Consider the following 16,054-nt stretch of genomic DNA (forward strand, 5'->3'; position numbering starts at 1 on the left):
ATATCATGTGCAAAGAGTAATTTTGTAATCACCCAACCTGTGATCGAAGAGGAGAGGGAAAACTATCCCAGCACTTCCTCATTGCCACCTTTATTCTATTCCACTTTGATATTTACACATGACACATCTAAAGACACTCAAACAGGTGTATTACCTGGTATTTACAGAACAATATATGGGATGCATTTGAAGGTAGGTGCTGTTAAGGAACGAAACACGCCTTGAGCTCCTGACATGATGCTGTGTAAAATATAAAACTAACCAATACCAGTTGGAAATATAAAGTTTTTCAGAATGATTCTTCAGTGGTGTTTCATCTATAGTTAAGAAATGGTATACTACATGTACGCGATCAATTCCATTTTCTTTGGCGGGGATATAATCATGCCTGGCATGGATGACATTTTTCTTTCTTCTTCCGGGAATAAAAAAAAAATTGTGGTGGGGGAATGCCCACCAATCGCACCTCCGTTAATTTGCACACTGATCTAAACTATATTGGAAAATAGTTGACAGTTCATCAGCGTGTTATTTTTGTTAATCATATCTATGATAGTATTCGTTCCAAATTGGAAGTGTTAAACATTTTGATTTCAAGGCATGGTCTCTGTAGGAAGTTTCCTTGTTAACAACTTTTAAAACCTTGTAAGGATTTTGAAAGAGAGATAGACACCACTCCGTTGAGTAGTGCTGGGGGTTGTAACGCCATTTTGTTACAAGATGGCAATTGATGCCAATGCTCGAAATGCTGGGAAAGCGGAAGGGTGATATTCCTCCACTTCCAGGAAGGAAAATTAATGTAAGAACACCAATTTCCAATATGTTAAACGTAAAAACATTACCAAACTCACTCTCCTCACCTAGCAGTTTCCAGTTCAAACGCTTTTCCAGTCACTAAAGGAAGTTCTTTGTTAGTGTTAACAAATATGGAATATACAAGGTCATTCTGCGCCGGTATGTCAAGCCACCATTAACCTATCTGAACGTAACAAAGTCTTGTTGAAGAAACATCTTTTGGGCTTTATAACCATACATGATAAAGTAAAGAAAATTTAAGTTCACTTCTTGAATTTCCAAATTACATTTAATTTCGATTAAGTTAAAAGAAATATGCAATGCAATTATATGTTTCATAAAAATTAAGTATGTCATTAACAAAATTGACGAAGGACTAGAACACTAAACGTAATACATTTTCACTAGTAGGATTCTTCGATCTCAAGAGTACGATTGTAGTCCAAACTATTTCGTTTTGATGGAAAGTACCGTCTGCTGACAAAACTATAAAGAGCAAATCCTACAGCAGCTATACATACGAAGGCGAAGAAACCTGCTGCAATACCTCTTCCTATCAAGGAGCTGTATGTTGGAGAACGTTGATCTCTGTTGCGACCAATTATATCTGTCTCCCCCATTTCTTTAGGTTGGAATTTGAAGTTGGCAATTGTAGAAGTTTGGCTCACGTTAGGACTAGCAGTTGCTGAAGTTTTGTTGACATTCGGCTTTGGGCTTGTTCTATTATCTTTGCTGTGTGCTGGGAGCTTCCTGTCCTTATTTTGCACTGAGGATCCCGTGGCAAATTTGTTGCCTTTGCTAGGTAGTAGTTGTAGGAGTGTGTGGTGGAAGTTCCACACCAACTTCCATGCAATTCTTTGGTAGCGATGGGTCACAGGTTTCGTCGCTAGCTTCTGCCCACGACCAACCAATCATATCCTGTGGAGACTCGCATTTTACCAGCCTGTCTTGCTTGATTTTCCGTGACAGTGTCCAATCTCTCAGCGCCTTCAGAGAGCAGTCACAGCGCCAGGGATTTCCAAATAGCTGAAGCTCAGTCAAGTTGACCAAGTTGCTCATCACAGACACTTTCAAACTGGAAAGTTCGTTGTTGTTCAGATAAAGAGCCCTAAGGTTTGTGACGTTAGCAAAGGTTTCTGGCAGTAAGTGTGGAATATTACACATACTGAGGTCCAACGTGGTTATACTAAGAGAATTTATGATGGAGATGCCTAGATGAAAAGCATGAAGTGCATTCCCTTGAAGAGATAAATATGTCAGTTTTGGATTACTCGAGAAGGACTGTGGATCAATGAACATCAGCTCGCAGTTTGATAAATCAAGATATTCAAGAATTTCAAGATGTTTTAAAGTATCCTTCGGGAACTCAATAAACGAATTTCCCCCCAAGTACAACTTCCTCAATTTCTGGAGTTTTGCGAACGAATTGCCAGATATGTGAGTCAATGAACAGCAACTAAGGTCTAAAATCTCTAGAGTCGGGATATATAAAGTAGGAGTGGAATTTCCTAGAAGATTATTTCTAACATATAACTCCTTAAGCTTTTCATTTCTCTCAAAAGCTCTCCGAGGTAAATTTGTAATCTCGCATGAAGAAATGTCAACAATTTCTAAGTCTTTAAGAAGTGCGAACATATTGTCACCTACTTTCGGCACATAACCTGATGATATGTTAAGGAAGGTTAGGTTCTTCAACATGCTGAAGACGTATAGACTATGATCAAGATTCCGCAAGTAAATCGCATTTATGTCTAAATACGTTAATGAAGGGATATCAAGATAATCAAAGACATGGTAGCGCTCTCTGATTCTACTCGTGTGTCCGTCTTGCAGAAGAAGCAGCTTCCGGAGTTTTGTATTGCTCTTAAACGTGTCTTCGGATATTGAGAACTTTGGAACGCCAGTGCAGTCAATTTCTTCAAGTTCCGTCAAACAAGAGAAATGCTCTGTTCTAAGATAGTATAGTCCATTATGGCTTATATTAAAAATCCGCAATTTTGGTGTTCCACAGAAGAAATTATAACTTATTTTGATTGCTTCCTTCATGAATACACTGCTGATATCCAAAATTTCCAATGAATCAGATTGCAGGAATATATGACTGATTCCTACGACAAACCAGACCAAGTTTCGATCTTCTTGCTCAAAAGCAGATAAGTCCATGTGAAAGTTGTTCTTTAAAATGAGAGTCTTAAGGTTTCGATGGTTTGTGAACGTGGTGTTGTCTAACGACTGCAGCAGATTATTAGACAAATCAAGGTACTCTAACTTAGTCAGTAAGCCGAAGTTAACCTCTTCTATCGTTTTTAACGCATTTCCTTCCAAACTTAGATGACTGATACCGATTAACTGGGAAAAGAGTTGTGGTTGAAGCTCTTGTATGTTGCAGAAACTGAAATCCAGATGTTCGATAGATGGAGCGTTGAGAAAAGAACCTGTATCAGGCATCTTGAGACGAAAATTGTTCCTGAAATTGACCTTTCGTAACTTAGAGTTTTCCACAAATATATCAGGGTGTACAGTTTGTAGTCTGTTGTGCGATAAATCAATAACCAGGATATTTTCGAGCGATCGGAATGCATTTTTTTCTATATCATCCACTACGTATTGGGATAAATATATTTCCTCCAACTGTTTTAAGGACGATTTGTTGAAGATGTCACGAAGGTTGAAAATTGGATTCTTCGAGAAGTCTAGTACGAGAACATTAGTTGGTAATGAAGATGGTAAACAGTCCAGTCCTATGCCTGAGCAATCAGCTACTGTACGATTTCCAACCGTCGTTATGCTGCACTCACCAGGGCACGCTTCGGACGACACTGCTATTGTAAGCGAGGCTAACACAAAGGCCAAACACATCTGGCGCAGTCTGGTATATCCAGGCACTTTCATCATGAGCAGGAACCTGGGGAAGGAATTAAAAATTAGATGTCAGGAAGTTTTCACTCTCTCCCATGCACTACAAGAGCTTACAAATGCTTTTCAGTTATTTATCTGTGTAAGATATTCCACTTCTCTCATACATACACATGCATTGTACTAGTATTGGTTCGATGTAGATGATGTCTTATTGTCTTGTCTATTACCCCCCCCTTTCCCAATATTAAACTAAACAAGTGTTGAGGAAGCAAAAATCGCTGTAGGAAAATATCTACTAAGATGCAAATTAAGAAGAATTAAAGCTTTTAATTAATATTTAAAATTCATATATTTATTTCTTTCGGCTAAAAGTAGAATAGTGTTTGTAAGATGTTAACAGTCATTGTTTATTACAGTAGCCAAACATAAAAGTTACGCTAATGTGTATTCCCCCTGTAATTCCGACCCGATAAATAAAATAATGAAGTCCAAAAATGTATGTACGTCACACTGTCGCTTATTTAACGAGCTGCGTAATATCAAACATTGCTAATAATTACGAGTGTCTAGTGGCGTGACTAAGAGCTCCATTGGGCGGCGGGTAAATGGGGCAGTCTACTTTATTATTTCTCTTGAATTTAAACGTAATTTGTATTTTCATAGGATAGATGCTTGTTTACACAATCACAGATCTATCTTGTGAAAAGTCAGATGTCTGATTTTGTCTCTTTCCGTAACCTTAACATTTCTGTGTACTAGAAGCAACCTGTGGCACAACAGCTCTTGAGGACCAAGGCCCATCTACCGACTGCCGGCCTCACTCCCACATGCCTCAGCAGAAGTGGGTGATTATCCAACAAGTTACGGGGTAACGTGTGGCCAGCACGAAGAACCCCAAGTCTTTGCTGTAAGTAATCCATGACCGGGTTACACTTCTAATTCGTAGCTCCCCAATTTCCTCACGATGGTGGGTGGCCACCAGTCACATATACGCTGGTTGAAACCTCAGAGAGAAAAAAGGAGTAGTTCAACTTCCCACAGGAGGCTTGAAGCAGCGCTCGTCGCTGAGTAAATTTACCTGCTTGTGCCCAACTATCCGCCGTTGTAACTTTCTTATCCAAGGAACGTACTGAGCCGCAATCTAGACGTTGTCTGTGTTAATGATACGTGGCTAACGTCTTCTCACCTGAGTTCCGAATACTTTGGTTCCCGGTACACTGTCTGCACATGTGATCGAAGCCGTGACCTTAGTGGCAAAGTGAGTAGAGGTGGTGCACTTGTGGCTGTATAAACGACCATTCGTCCATTTTGGTAGGACAACCGATGCAACAGCCTGAATCCATCGTAGGAAATTTCTTGTCAAGCAATACTTTAACTATCTATATTGGTGTTGTGTACTTCCCCCCCCCCCCCAAATCAACTAAAGCATTATATGACAAATTTTACGACTTTGTTGAAACCCATACTAAACCAGGAGATAAAATACTATTCTATGGTGACTTTAATTTACCTGAAATTACAAGTCTGAACGCTGATTTATTAACTCTTACGCCAGTGTGTCAAGATCCACAACTTTTTATGTCTTACCATGCTTTCAGAAACGTAAACAATATTCAAAATGTAAACAATAGGTTACTTGACCTTATATTATATTATTTGTAGTTAATTAATGGTTTTCGGCTTTTAATCCATAGAGGAAATGCACTTTGAAAACCCATATTTCAAAACTGACAGTCACAAGCTGTTTCTGCCTGTTTCTTCGAATTGCATGATCTGATTTGAAGACCCAAGGGGAAAAACTATGAATGTCGATTTTTCGCCCATTTTGAAATCGCAGCGCCATCTGATAGCTCAGAAGCTGTACTATAAGAATGAGAACGGCCTTGGTTGGGAAACGGTGGGAAGTGCCTGAAAAACGCATTATTATTTTCGCATATATTGACGTATTTATAAATAGAAAAATCTTGTTTTTCATTTCCTGGCAAATCGTCTCGAATGAACATTCATTGTTTTTCCCCCTGGCCCTTCATTTAATTTTCATCCTACATTTTTTAAAGACAGAACAACCTTGTCATCACGAATTTTTCGCCAAACTCAATTTTTAATGACTTGAAGTTATTTATTTTTAACAAAGGTTTCCAAATACAGCATTAGCAATTTCATATTGATAGGTACTAACATTAGAAAATGACAAGAATAATAATATAAAATAAGATTACATGCGATGAAGTGACTCACACATTTTTATACAACAGCCACCTCAAACCTACCTGATTTTCAACAATGTCGATTTCGTTAATAGATAATTGTAGCAGGTGGGTAGTCTGTGAAACAGGGAAAGCTGGATGAGGCATAATCTTGGCTTCTGATAAGCAAAGACTTCAGTACGACACTCGAATGTGAATTTCCTTAGGAAGAGCCGGCCAATTGCCATTGACTATTTTACGCAGTTCATGACCCTCGTGAAATTATGGATCTTCAGTCCATAATATATTAGATATTGAACAATTACACTTTCAGGCTTCGCGTGAAAGAAGGGGAGAATGTAATAAACTTTCGACTGCGAGTTGCACCTTCTACCTCACCGAACAATACGTGTGGTGTAACTTACCTTAAATACATGTAGCTGCAATCACGAAGCTTTAACGATTTCTTTCACCTACTCAGTATTGGCACCGGAATGATATGAAGATATATTTACGGTTAGCTTATCACAAGGGGAAAAATGATAAAATTCAGTTTATTACTCTCACGTATGCCTAAGAGATAAGTAGTGTTGAATCTACTACTTTCCTCCTAGTTAGAGATATGTAACTTCACGGGGGAGGGGGGAGTTGTTGTACGCATCAAATTATAATACTATTAAAACAATACTAATATCTTAAGATTATCCATTACTTACGATATGTTATTAAATTTACTTAAGTGTAATTAGATATTATTGACTATCATTTTAAGAATGAGATAGGAGAATTTAGAAATACTTTTGTAGCATGAATAATAATTACAGCTAACTAAGGCATTTAGGCTCTCTACAGCACATCTGTGGATGACATAGTACATGAAACTTTCTGTGGGTTGGTTCCTCTTCTCTCTCAGTTGGCACCTTCACGTAGCTTCTCCATGCGTGTCGTGATCCTTCCTATTTTATTATTTAACAGTTATCAAAATGGACGGGTTCGGTACTCGGTAGAGAAACATTGCAATGTGGTTCGGGATCATAACTATAGGTCGAGTCCAGATTAGCCTATCTGCGCTCAATTGCAAAGAGGACTGAATCAGTCATTAATACTACGAACTAGGAAAAGTAAGTTCTCTAAATTACAGTGAATGAAAGAAAGCCAAAGTAAACAACGTTGTCAGATTTAGTAGTTATTGAATGCTATGCCAGGTTACTGAAATTTCAGGGGAGGTCTTTATAATTTTCGGAGAGAAGCACCCCCCTCCCAGTGCGACCCGTTCATTTCATCACTGGAAATAAATCACGTGATTCTCCAAAGCTTAACTTGAACGTCACACAGTGTCTCCAACCAGTATGTTTCCACGTGGGTGTTTGAAGCCCATGCTCAAATCTGTTGGGAAAGGCTGATATCTCCCCCTTCAAGCCAGGAGAATTGATGCAAAAACTTGACAACACTATACACGTAGAAGCCCCTCCTACCTCCCTCTCCCCACCTATCACTTTCCAGTACTAACACTTATCCAGACACTAAAGGAAGTGATTAGTTAATCTTAACAATTCTGCATTGTTGTATTCGCTATTATTGAGTTTTAAACATTCATTCTAATTATGTGAAGAAACGAATCTACAGGGCGATGGTGTGTCGTAGATTTTCATTCCTAGCATATCGCGATTCAAATTACCACCGCTAGAGGTCACAGTTTCGAATCCCGGTCTAGACGTGTGTGTTGTTTGCGAGTGTCCCTTCATAGATTTCATGATATCATCACTCATCCTCATCGTCGCGATTTAAATTGATATTTAAATTTCATACATTCCTTTCATTTTGCTTAAAGTAGAATAGTGTTTGTAAGAGTTAACAGTCATTGCGTATTACACTACCCAACACACATCTGGTAGAAGTTACGCTACTGTGTATTCCCCCTGAAATTCTACCCAATAAATAAAACAAGCCGGTCCAAAAATATATGTACGAGTGTCGCTTATTTTCCGAGCTGCGTAACATCAAACATTGTAAATAAAGACGAAAGTCTAGTGGCGTGGTTAAGAGCTCCATTGGGCGGCGGGTTTAGGTTATTAATTCTCTTAAATTTAAACATAATTTGTATTTGTATTTTCATAGGATAGATGCTTGTTTACACAATCACAAAGCTATCTTGTAAAAAGTCAGATGTCTGATTTTGATTTTGAGTCTTCCTGGTACTAATAGCAACCTGTGGCACAACAGCTCTTGAGGACCAAACCCTACCTACCGACTGTCGCCTCACTCCCACATGCCTCACTAGAAGTGGGTGATTATCCAACCAGTTACGGGGTAACGTGTGGCCAGCACGAAGAACCCCCAGTCCTTGCCGTAAGTATTCCATGACCGGGTTACAGTTGTACGCTAAAAATTATAATACTTTTAAAACAATACTAATATTTTAAAATTACTCTTTACTTACGATATGTAATTAAATTGACTTAAGTATAATGTTCTGCTTTATACAGGGTGTACCATAAGTGATGGTCATAAGCCAAAGATACATCGCGTCAAACCCAGACGAAAGTTCTTCTTCCACTTTTCCGTGAGATGCGCAGTGTCGGAGTTAGACGCCACCGAAACTGTGGAAAAGTACACTTCACACGTCTGTAGGACGAGTACTATGGCAGTTAGAAAGGCGGTCCCAAAGAAATCATAAAGGAATCTTATGCGCTCTACCAGAAACGCACCATGGGTGATCTGTGGGACTTATGCAGAAGGGACTCCCCATTGGAAATGGGGTTCCCCGTAAAAAGAATATCTGAGAAAGGGATATCTGAGGGAGCAGGTGGATGTCAATTTCATGATATCCAGATACCATTCACAATTACGGAAACACGATAGACGAAACCGGGATAATTTTAGCATGGTTGCGAAGCCGGAGGGGCAAAGGGCATAACAACACCGACAGTAAATACAAGCAAAATGCTCGTTGGCTGACGAATGTCATGGAAAAACATTGTGGATGAATGTGACCTCACATGGGAAACAGTTTCAAGGAAGGTATTACAAAAAATACCGTGAACACGTATGATACACTTTAGTTCACAGGTAGAAAACTATACAAGAAGTTAGAGCAAGTGCTCAAAATGACTTCCATTCATTTCCACACAACAGCGCAACCGTCGGTTTAGTGAATTCCGCACTCTTTCCAATATCCCTGGTGTATTTCGTATTTGTGCACATGCATCAATCATACGTTCCTCTAACTCGGCAACATTATCGACAGGAGAGCTGTACACTATGCTCTTCATGTGACACCAAATACAAAATTCCAATGGATTTAAACGACCTATCCAGTGCAGACCATAGCGTCGCGTAAGGTGCCGCCGCACAGGTGAAGCAAAATGTGCTGGTTCCCCATCGTGCATGAACCACATACACAACCGCTGGTGAAAGGGAACATCTTCCAGGAGGCGTGGAAGATGATTACCTAGAACTGAACGTACCCACGACCATTGAGTTTGGGTGACAGGATGTGAGGTCCCAATATGAAATCACCCACTACACCCATCCACACATTCAAGGTGAAACGTTGCTGATGTCGTAACTCAAACATTCATGGGGATTTTCGTCATATCACACGTGAGTATTATGAAAGTTCACAATTCCGTCACGAGTGAATCCAGCTTCCTCTGTGACCAAAATGTCACCTAAAGAGCATGGGTGTAACCGAACCATTTACAAGTTGTTTTATTTGTGTACAGGACCGTTCATAGCTACCCAAGTGAAATTCAACACGGCAGTGTTATTGGACACAAAAACTCGTAAGGAAGTGTGCAAGGTGAATTTCGACAATCTGAAGATTTTTAATTGTTCTCCAGACATGAGGAAAATACTTTTAGAAGGTTGAATCTCCTAGACTGCGAGTGCTTCCACGAGTCGTCGTCGATTTTGTTACTCAATGGAGGGGGAGATTGACTTGTCCTTCCCGGACGTATGAACAGACTGTTGAAGTACACCATCCCGCCTGATAGATATGAATCTTGGATAGAGGTTACGAGATTAATGGAAGTGCATGAGAGAAAGATTGTGCGGTTACTGTGATTTCTTTTTGTGAGTTTCGTTATGATGTACAACTTTGGTTCTTTTTAAATTGCATAATCAAGATAAATAGATTCTGAATTCATATGTTAAAACGTAAGTTCTATGTTTTTGTGTCTATTTACTGCAAATCTTAATGTTTTCCCGTGCCCTGGGAGGTATCACGCGTATACCAATATATAGTCTCATGTTGCTCATTCTCAATTTGTATTGAGATAAATATATTCTTATGACTTTTAATAATATCATATGGTTCACTCCGGTACGACCGTGTCAAGCATGATACTGACATGACAGAAAATGAATTCCAGGTCGTTGAAATGTTAAACTTTGTACGTATGTTAGATGTTGAAGCGAATTATATGCCTTCTCAAAAGGATATTTAAGTAGAATATTTGAAGATGAAGATGATCATGAATTTAGTTTGGACGAGGAGGACAATAATGAAATAGAAGATGCTAGATGATAACAATGATGAATATGTTGATAGTGATAGTCCAGCATCACATGAAGATACAGCATTACATGGAGATAGTTTAGCATTACATAATGTTTCCTCTCTTGTGGAGGGACTGTCTGAACTTGAGTCAATTGCATATGACACATGATGAGACCCAACAACTTGATGTCGATGATTATCATAAAAAATACAGACAATAATAATAATAATAATAATAAATGGACGTTAAAATAATTTTCTTCTTCTACTTGAGACAATTTATGAGATAAGACAAGTTAGATGAATATGAGGAAAATGAGGATGAAGATAAAGGTGATTCACAAAAACGTGATTCATTTTCACTCTTATGTAATGAGTGACATATATTCAAAGATAGAGAGAAATGATATATTGGTTTAAAAGAGAAACATGGAGTGCTGAGTGTAAAAGAATACACAAATTTATGAGCATATGGCTTGGTCCATATTTAGTTAAAGAAGTCAATGGTAACTGTTGTGAACTCTTATCGTTGGATGGAAAAGGAACCGTGCAAACACATAACGTATCCAATTTAAAGAAATTCAATTCTAGTCTGAAAAAAAGGATGAATTATGTAAACTGTTGTAACTTAAAAGGATTTTTACAATTCTTTATATTAAGTTATGTTAATTTGATTTAAATAATTATGAAATGTTTTCAATATTTTCTGTGTTCATTAATGACAATATGTATGAGATGAGAAAGTCTGTTTTCTTTGTAATTTTTCATGTTATCTAAAAATTTTAAAACCAATGTTCTAAAATTTTTCTCCGAAGGACTGTTATGACTGTTTTAAAATTGTAAAATGCATAATCACTTCTTGTGTGAAAGCAAAAGAAAGAAATGTTATAGTATTCTCTTTTGTTGCTTAGCAACCACTTGTTGAAAACAATTGAAGGAGATAACAAAATGTTTCCAAAGGGGAGAACCGGAACATTTTATTTCACTGATAATAATTTTCAAACACCTTCGCCAAGGAAAACTCCCTTCCACCTGAGATATTTCGATATTACACTTGCTGCACTGAATATACCGTATAGGAAACATAAACTGTGTGTTTCCAAGTGGAGAAAATAATATTAATAAACTGTGGTATAATAGTGTCATATTTCAGTGATAACAATTTCCAAACTTTCATGTATGTAAAGTCACACTACCTGTTACGGTAAGAAGTTTTTTTCCACATATGAATAGACTGTTGCACGTTTAGAAGACAATAGAAGGAGGAAAACATTCCAAAATTTTTAACAATTCAACTTTCAACACTGTTCACGGAGCAAAATCTCTAAGCTCCCTGGTCAAGAGTCATGAGATAACATGATACTTCTCTCAAGTAATTTCAACAACTTTGTTTCTAGGGAACATATGGACGACGTCTTTTATCTTGGAAGCCACGCTTTGACTAATGGTGTGTGCGAGATATTTGTTACTTTGCCCAAGACAATTTTGCAAATGCTATTACATAGCATGAATTTCATCATCCCCTGCCTATTTTCTATATTAACGGTGGCCAATCCGAGAATCGGGAGCTACCGGTGGAACCATGTTACTGTACTTGTGACACGCGAAAAGTCGCCACATGTACAAATATTGGCCTCCCCGATGTCGCAGTGGTAGAGTCGTCGCGGGTTGGATAACCGGTGGAGGCACATAGTGGTTCGGATCCCACTTTAAATTGTAGGTCCAGTCCAAGTTAGCCTTACCGTGCATAAAGTATACTTAAAATACCAAATCAACCAACCAACCATATTCATTTTTTTATATTTATTTTATTATATTAATTAACTTGTGTATTAACCTATTTAAAGAGTTGTTGATAATGATTTAAATTACAAGTAAGAACTTTGCCATTCAGCAGACAATCAATTACACAGGGGAGAGCTCTACCCTGCCCCCTTCCCGTTCGTTTTATGAGAACACTACTCTCCCTTCCCTAGAAGGAGGCTATATGCGTTTCTCTAGCCTATAATCTCTGCTGGTCGTTATTGTTGACATGAATAGCATTAGTTTCCACTTAATGTGACCCTTTTATCTGTTGGCAATAAGTTTTCGTAGGCTTGTTTCAGAGTAAGATGTAGATGTAGGTGTACAAACTTCCAAGAGCTGGTTGGGAGCGGAGGTTTAACTAATGATAATGATCGCTTGAAGCTTAATCTAAAGCAGTGTGCGAATTAAGCTTTTTTGCTTTGGGTGGGGGACGCCACCAATTAATGACGTATTTGTGATTTCCTTTCCCGGAGGAGGGGAGTTTTTTTTTAGGTATGCAAATTTGTATATTACCAGTTAGTAAACTCTACGATTGCCTCTCAGTTCTAAGTACCTAGGACATTAAATCTTATGATAACATTTAGACGTATTTTAGAAACAGTATGTTTACATTCTAAGAAAACCTATACACAAGAAGAGCTATTGAACTAGTAACACGGAGTAAATTTAACCGAATGTCTATTGCTCGTTATACTCAATGACGGCGTGATGTGATCCCTCCAACGAATAATGCTGTCGAAATCAACTCTTCTTGACATGGCGGTAGGTTTTTGTACTTTATTTGGCAATGGACAGAAAACTTCAGACGCGAAGCAGGATACAACTGTCTTAAAGGTTAATTAATTGTTTTCCCGAATGATTTTTCAATTGTTTTCGTTCTATAGTTAAGAAATGCTATACTACGAGTATTCTTTATATTCCATTTTTTTTCTTCTCCCTGGGAAAAAAAATTGTGGGGGGAAATCCTCGGCATCCCCCCTTAATTCGCACACTGATCTAAACTATATTTTAAGATAGTTGACAGTTCATCACCGTGTTATTTTTGTTAATCATATCTGTACTAGTTACAAATTGGAAGTGTTAAACGTTTCGATTTCAAGGCATGGTCTCTGCAGGAAGTTTCCTTGTTAACAACTCTTAAAACCTTATAAGGATTTTGAAATAAAAATAGACACCAATCCTTTGGAGTAGTGTTGGGGGTTGTAACACACTGTACTTCACTGATTAATACTTGTGGTGTGTCTTACCTTCACTATGCAAGGTGTGGGTATTCCCCAAGCTCACTGTCCATTCTTCCACCTTGTAGAGTACTGGTTACGCAATGATCTGAAAATGTATTCACGTTCAGTTTATGACAAGGAAAAAAATTATAAAATTAAGTAGCTGGCTCTCATGTAAACTTAAGAGTTAAGCAGTGTTCATTCCAGCCATTTTCCTCCGGGGAGGGGAGACATCAAACTTTAGAGGAGGGGGATGTTACAAACATCAAATTATAATATTAATAAAATAATTCAAGTATCTTTAAAATGCTCTTTATTTCTGATATGTAATTAAATTTAATTAAGTGTAATTAGGTATAATTAACTATCGTATTAAGAACGGGATGATCAGAGTGAACGAAATAATATTGCAGCATTCAATAATTTACATTTACAGGAAACTAAGGCATCTAGGGTTTCGACAGCACATCTGTGGATGACGTCATCTGTGGGTTGGTTCCTCGTCCCCCTCAGTTTACACCTTCACATAGCTTCTTGATGTGTATCTTCATCCATCCAATTTTTTTAATTTAACAGTTATCAAAACAGACGAGTTCGATACCCGGTGGAGGCACGTCGCACGCTGGTTCGGATCCCACTTTAAACTGTAGATCGGAGAGGATCCCCCTGGGGCACATGCTCAATTTATCACTGGAAATAAGTCACGTGATTAACCAAAGATTAGTCGCGCAATGATATAAAATGTCTCCAAACATTAAGTTACAAGCGGGCAATTGATGCCCATGCTCGAAATGCTGGTAAAGCGGAAGTGTGACATCTCTCTTCTTTCAGGAAGGAAAATTGAAGCAAGAACATCAATTTCCGACATGTTAAACGTACAAACATCACCCACCTCCCTCTCCTCAACTAGCAGTTCCCAGTGCAAACGCTGATCCAGTCACTAAAGGAAGTGCTGGGTTTGATCATTTCTAATTGAATTTTTATGTGTTTTCATTATTTCTGATTTCCTAATTTTCAATACAATCGGTGAAAAAAGTGAAATAAACAGGGTCACTGTGTGTCCGTAGCTCACTGTTCGCTCGTAGGTCAAGCTACCATTAAGCTATCTGAACTTAACAAAATCTTATTGAAGAAACTTCTTTTGGGCTTTATAACTACACGTGTATACATTATAAGGTACAGGAAATTTAAACTCAAAGTTCAGTTCTTGCATTTCCCTCGTACATATAATTTCAATTAAGTTAAGAAAATATGCAAAGCAATCATATGTTTCAGAATATATATATATATTAAATGACTCGCATGCTTGCAAGTGTGACATACACAAGATTGCTGAAAAACTAGAGTACTGAACGTAATATATGTTTACTAGTAGGATTCTTCGATCTCAAAAGTACGATTGTAGTCCACACTATTTGTTCTAGATGGAAAATACCGTCTGCTGACAAAACTGTAAAGAGCAAAACCTACAACAGCAACACACACGAAGGCGAATAATCCTGCTGCAATACCTCTTCCTAGCAAGGAACTGGACATGGAAGAACTTTGATCTCGGTTGCGACCAACTATGTCTGTCCCTCCAATTTCTTTAGGTTTGGATTTGAAGGTCGCAATTGTAGAAATTTGGCTCACGTTAGGATTAGCAGTTTCTAAAGTCATGTTGACATTCGGCTTTGGGCTTGGTGGTTTGAATGTTCTATTATTTTCACCCTGTGTTTTGAGCTTCATGTGCTTGTTTTGCACAGATGATCCCGTGGTAATATGTTACGTTTCCTGAGTAGTAGTTGTAGGAGCGTCTGGTGAAAGTTCCACACCACCTTCCTTGCAATTCTTGGGTAGCAATGGGTCACAAGTTTCGTCGCCAGCTTCTGCCCACGACCAATCAATCATATCCAGCGGAGACTCGCATTTTACCAGTTTCGTTTGCTTTATTTTCTGTGACAGTGTCCAATCTCTCAGCGCCTTCAGAGCGCAGTCACAGCGCCAGGGATTTCCAAACAGCTGAAGTTCAGTCAAGCTAGCCAACTTGCTCACGACAGACACTTTAAAACTGGAAAGTTCGTTGTCGTTCAGATAAAGGTGTCTAAGGTTTGTAATGTTAGTAAAGATTTCTGGTAGCAAGTGAGGGATATTACAGAGACTGAGATCCATCTCGGTTAGACTGAGAGAATTAATGATGGAGTTTCCTTGATGCATCATAGCATGAAGTGCATTTCCTTCTAGAGATAAATATGTCAGTTTTGGATTTTTCGAGAAGGAATCTGGATCAATATATATTAGCTCGCAATACGATAAATCAATATATTCTAAGTTTTCAAGATGTTTCAGAGTGTCCTTCAAGAAATCAATAAAATAATTTCTTCTCAAGTAAAGTTTTCTAAGTTTCTGAAGGACTGTGAACGAATTGGCAGATATTTCCATCAAGGAACACGAACTAAGATCTAAAACCTCTAGAGACGGAATTCGTAAGCTAAGGGAGGAGTTTACTAGAGGATTGTTTGCTAAATACCGTGCGTTCATTTCGATCTTCAGCCGAGAGATCGGGAGAAGCGTGGCGGGCGGCGCTGACGGAGATGCCGACATTTCCGGCCTGCAATGCCCGCTTATTTTTATGGATATATGCAGACACTTATATAAATATTGCAAAACGAGCACTAACCTGTGTTATAAGAGTTGTTCAAAGCGAT

General features: G+C 38.3%; 1 protein-coding gene across 1 annotated transcript; it reads right to left on the minus strand.

The window, feature by feature from the left end:
• Window positions 1-1,184: 1,184 nt before the first annotated feature.
• LOC145991252 (toll-like receptor 8) lies at window positions 1,185-6,323 on the minus strand. Its single transcript, XM_083127211.1, has 2 exons — window positions 6,266-6,323; window positions 1,185-3,700 (listed from the first exon to the last, which is right to left on the minus strand). The coding sequence occupies exons 1-2, from the start codon at window positions 6,274-6,276 to the stop codon at window positions 1,594-1,596; spliced, it is 2,118 nt and encodes a 705-aa protein (XP_082983337.1). The 5' UTR covers window positions 6,277-6,323; the 3' UTR covers window positions 1,185-1,593.
• Window positions 6,324-16,054: the final 9,731 nt, after the last annotated feature.

This window comes from Lepisma saccharinum, chromosome 8 (assembly GCF_977018435.1).
Source record: "Lepisma saccharinum chromosome 8, izLepSacc3.1, whole genome shotgun sequence".
In the NCBI taxonomy this organism is placed as follows: Eukaryota; Metazoa; Arthropoda; class Insecta; order Zygentoma; family Lepismatidae; genus Lepisma; species Lepisma saccharinum.